Raw genomic sequence first — 2,391 nt, 5'->3', positions numbered from 1 at the left:
GCAGCCCTGCGCTGCCAAGGAACGGACCAACACAAGTTGATAGACTGTGCAGTCAGCAAGCTTACAGTCAATACACTTTGCACTGCATTGTGTCAAAGCTCATGCCGTGGCTGTCTTATTCTATGCTTTCAGCGAATTTCTGGCCACACTCGCGCCATTCAACAGCACAGGGAAACCAGCTCCTGCAGATCGCCATGCAGCAACGGGCCAGGGCGGCAACCAACATGCAGGCACGCAAACCGCGCCTACATCCACGCTTTGCCCGCGTTGCCAGCGTTGCCCTGCAGCTGCCTACTCGCCCTCGTCCGCGCCCTCGCTGCCAGAGCTATCGTCGCTGCTATCCTCGTCGCTGCTGCTGTCGTCGCTACTGCTCTCGTCGCTGCTGATGATGTCATGGCCACCGCCGCCATCGTCGTCATCGTCGTCATCGCTGTCGTCGTCGTCGTCGTCATAATCATCGCTGTCCTCGTCGTCGCTGCTCTCGTCCAGATCAGCGTCCATCTGTGCATCAAACCCCTCTTGATCCTGGAGCGATATGAAAGGTGGATGGATGCATTTTGAGTGCAGCGCGGGCAAGGGACCTTGGATGCAGGTGTGAGCCAGCAGCCCTGACGCGGCTGACTGCGTGCGTCGGGCCCACGCAGCGGGGCGTCTATCCGCAACGCATCTATAAGCTTGCCAGCAGCCCACTCCGGCCTGCAAACCAGGCCACGCTAAATCACGCGAGCACGCACACGAAAAAGTATGAGTGCTCGCAACACGCACTCACACACACACACACACACACACACACACGCACACATGCACACATGCACACACATACACGCACGTGCGCGCACGCACGCACGGAGACAGACACACGCACGCACACGCACACGCATGTGCAGGGGCACATCAGCATGTGCACATACACAGACAACCCATGCGTGTGCAAACAAACACACGCACACAGCCTGTCCCCCCCCCCCTCACCATGAGCTCGCTGCTGTCCAGCTCCAGCTCCTCGTCATCATCATCATCCGTGTCCAGGTCAGAGTGGCCTGGAGGGTGGCGGCGCGCGCACAAACATGCATGTGGGTGGGCGGGTGCATGTGGGTGGGCGGGTGCATGTGGGTGGGACTGCATGTGCGTGGGAGTGAATGGTTTCGGAACTGCAGGTGTGTTGTGTGTGCGATTGTGCACGTGTGAATGTGTGTGTATGTGCGTGTGTTTGTGTGTGTGTGTGTGTGTGTGTGTGTGTGTGTGTGTGTGATGTGGACGCATGCAAGCACCTAAAATCCCCACACACATTAACACACACGCATTCACGCTCAGTACCACGCAAACACGTGCACGCACACACACACACACACACACACACACACACACACATGCAACAACACTTTTTCCGTACAGCACGTGGAACAACACTTTTCACACTCAGCAGGGCGCTCACCCAGGACCTCCCAGCCGCGGTACAGGTTGTCGCTGGGGCCGTGCACCTGCTCGTTCAGCGCCTTCATCTGCAGACCACCGGCGACGCGTCAGGGGCGAAAAGGGGTCGGGGCGCAGAGCGGTTGGTGGCTTTGGAGAGTGGGGCTTGCTGGGGCGTGAGCGAGCGCGATCGGCGCGGGGTCCAAAAGGTCAACGCTAGCGGCACGCAGCCCTTGCTGCGTGGTTGCAGGGCCCAACCGGCGCCTCTGCGCATCGATCAACACGAAGCCTCATGTTATCACACGTTTCGGCACAGGGACGGCACCCAGGGGCAACCCTCCTCGCCGCCGCGGTCACCCCGCCGTGCAGCCGACGATGGGCATGCGCGCGCGCGCATGCGCGCATCTCCTCACCCCAGCGCGCCCTCACCTTCTTCCTGACGTCCTTCTGGGCCTTGCTTTTATAGGCAACCTCCGGCGCCACGACCAGCAGGTTCGACACCTCGAAAACGCGCGGCGCCTCGTCATCCTCGCCCCGCCCCTCCGCCTGCCGCCGGAACGCCGCCCACAGCGCCGGGTCCACGCCCTCCGCGCCGCCGGCCTGCTGCTGCTGCTGCTGCTGCTGCTGCCGCTGCTGCTGCTGCTGCTGCTGCTGCTGCTGCTGCTGCTGCTGTGGCAGCTGCGCCGCGGGCGGCGTGGCGCCGCGGGCTGCCGCGGCGCCGCGCTGCTTCCTGCCGCTCCTGCCCCTCCCAGGCGGCGCCTGGGGGGCAGGGGCGGCCCCCTGCACCTGCCGGGCCGCGGCGACCGGCGACAACGCCAGCACGCCGCCGCCGCCCGCCCCCGCGCCCCCGAGCGCAGGCTCTTCTGCGCCAGCCGGGTCCCCGCGGACGCCAGCGACGCGCCACGCCGCTATGCTAGGTGACAGTGCAGCCCAAAGGCTCACGCCCTCCGCGCTGCCAGGCGCGGCCGCGGCGGCGCC

At 64.2% G+C, this 2,391-nt stretch overlaps 1 protein-coding gene across 1 annotated transcript; it reads right to left on the bottom strand.

The window, feature by feature from the left end:
• Nucleotides 1–291: 291 nt before the first annotated feature.
• MNEG_6977 (hypothetical protein) lies at nucleotides 292–1,502 on the bottom strand (the record flags this gene model as incomplete). The annotated part of the gene is made up of 3 exons (XM_014044546.1): nucleotides 292–525; nucleotides 973–1,040; nucleotides 1,436–1,502. 3 exons carry the CDS (start codon nucleotides 1,500–1,502, stop codon nucleotides 292–294), a joined length of 369 nt encoding a protein of 122 aa, XP_013900000.1.
• Between the last annotated feature and the right edge of the window lie 889 nt (nucleotides 1,503–2,391).

The sequence above is a fragment of the Monoraphidium neglectum genome, assembly GCF_000611645.1.
Source record: "Monoraphidium neglectum strain SAG 48.87 unplaced genomic scaffold scaffold01192, whole genome shotgun sequence".
NCBI lineage: Eukaryota > Viridiplantae > Chlorophyta > Chlorophyceae > Sphaeropleales > Selenastraceae > Monoraphidium > Monoraphidium neglectum.
The sequence above is the reverse complement of the archived record's forward strand: the minus strand, read 5'-3'. Positions and strand labels throughout refer to the sequence as shown.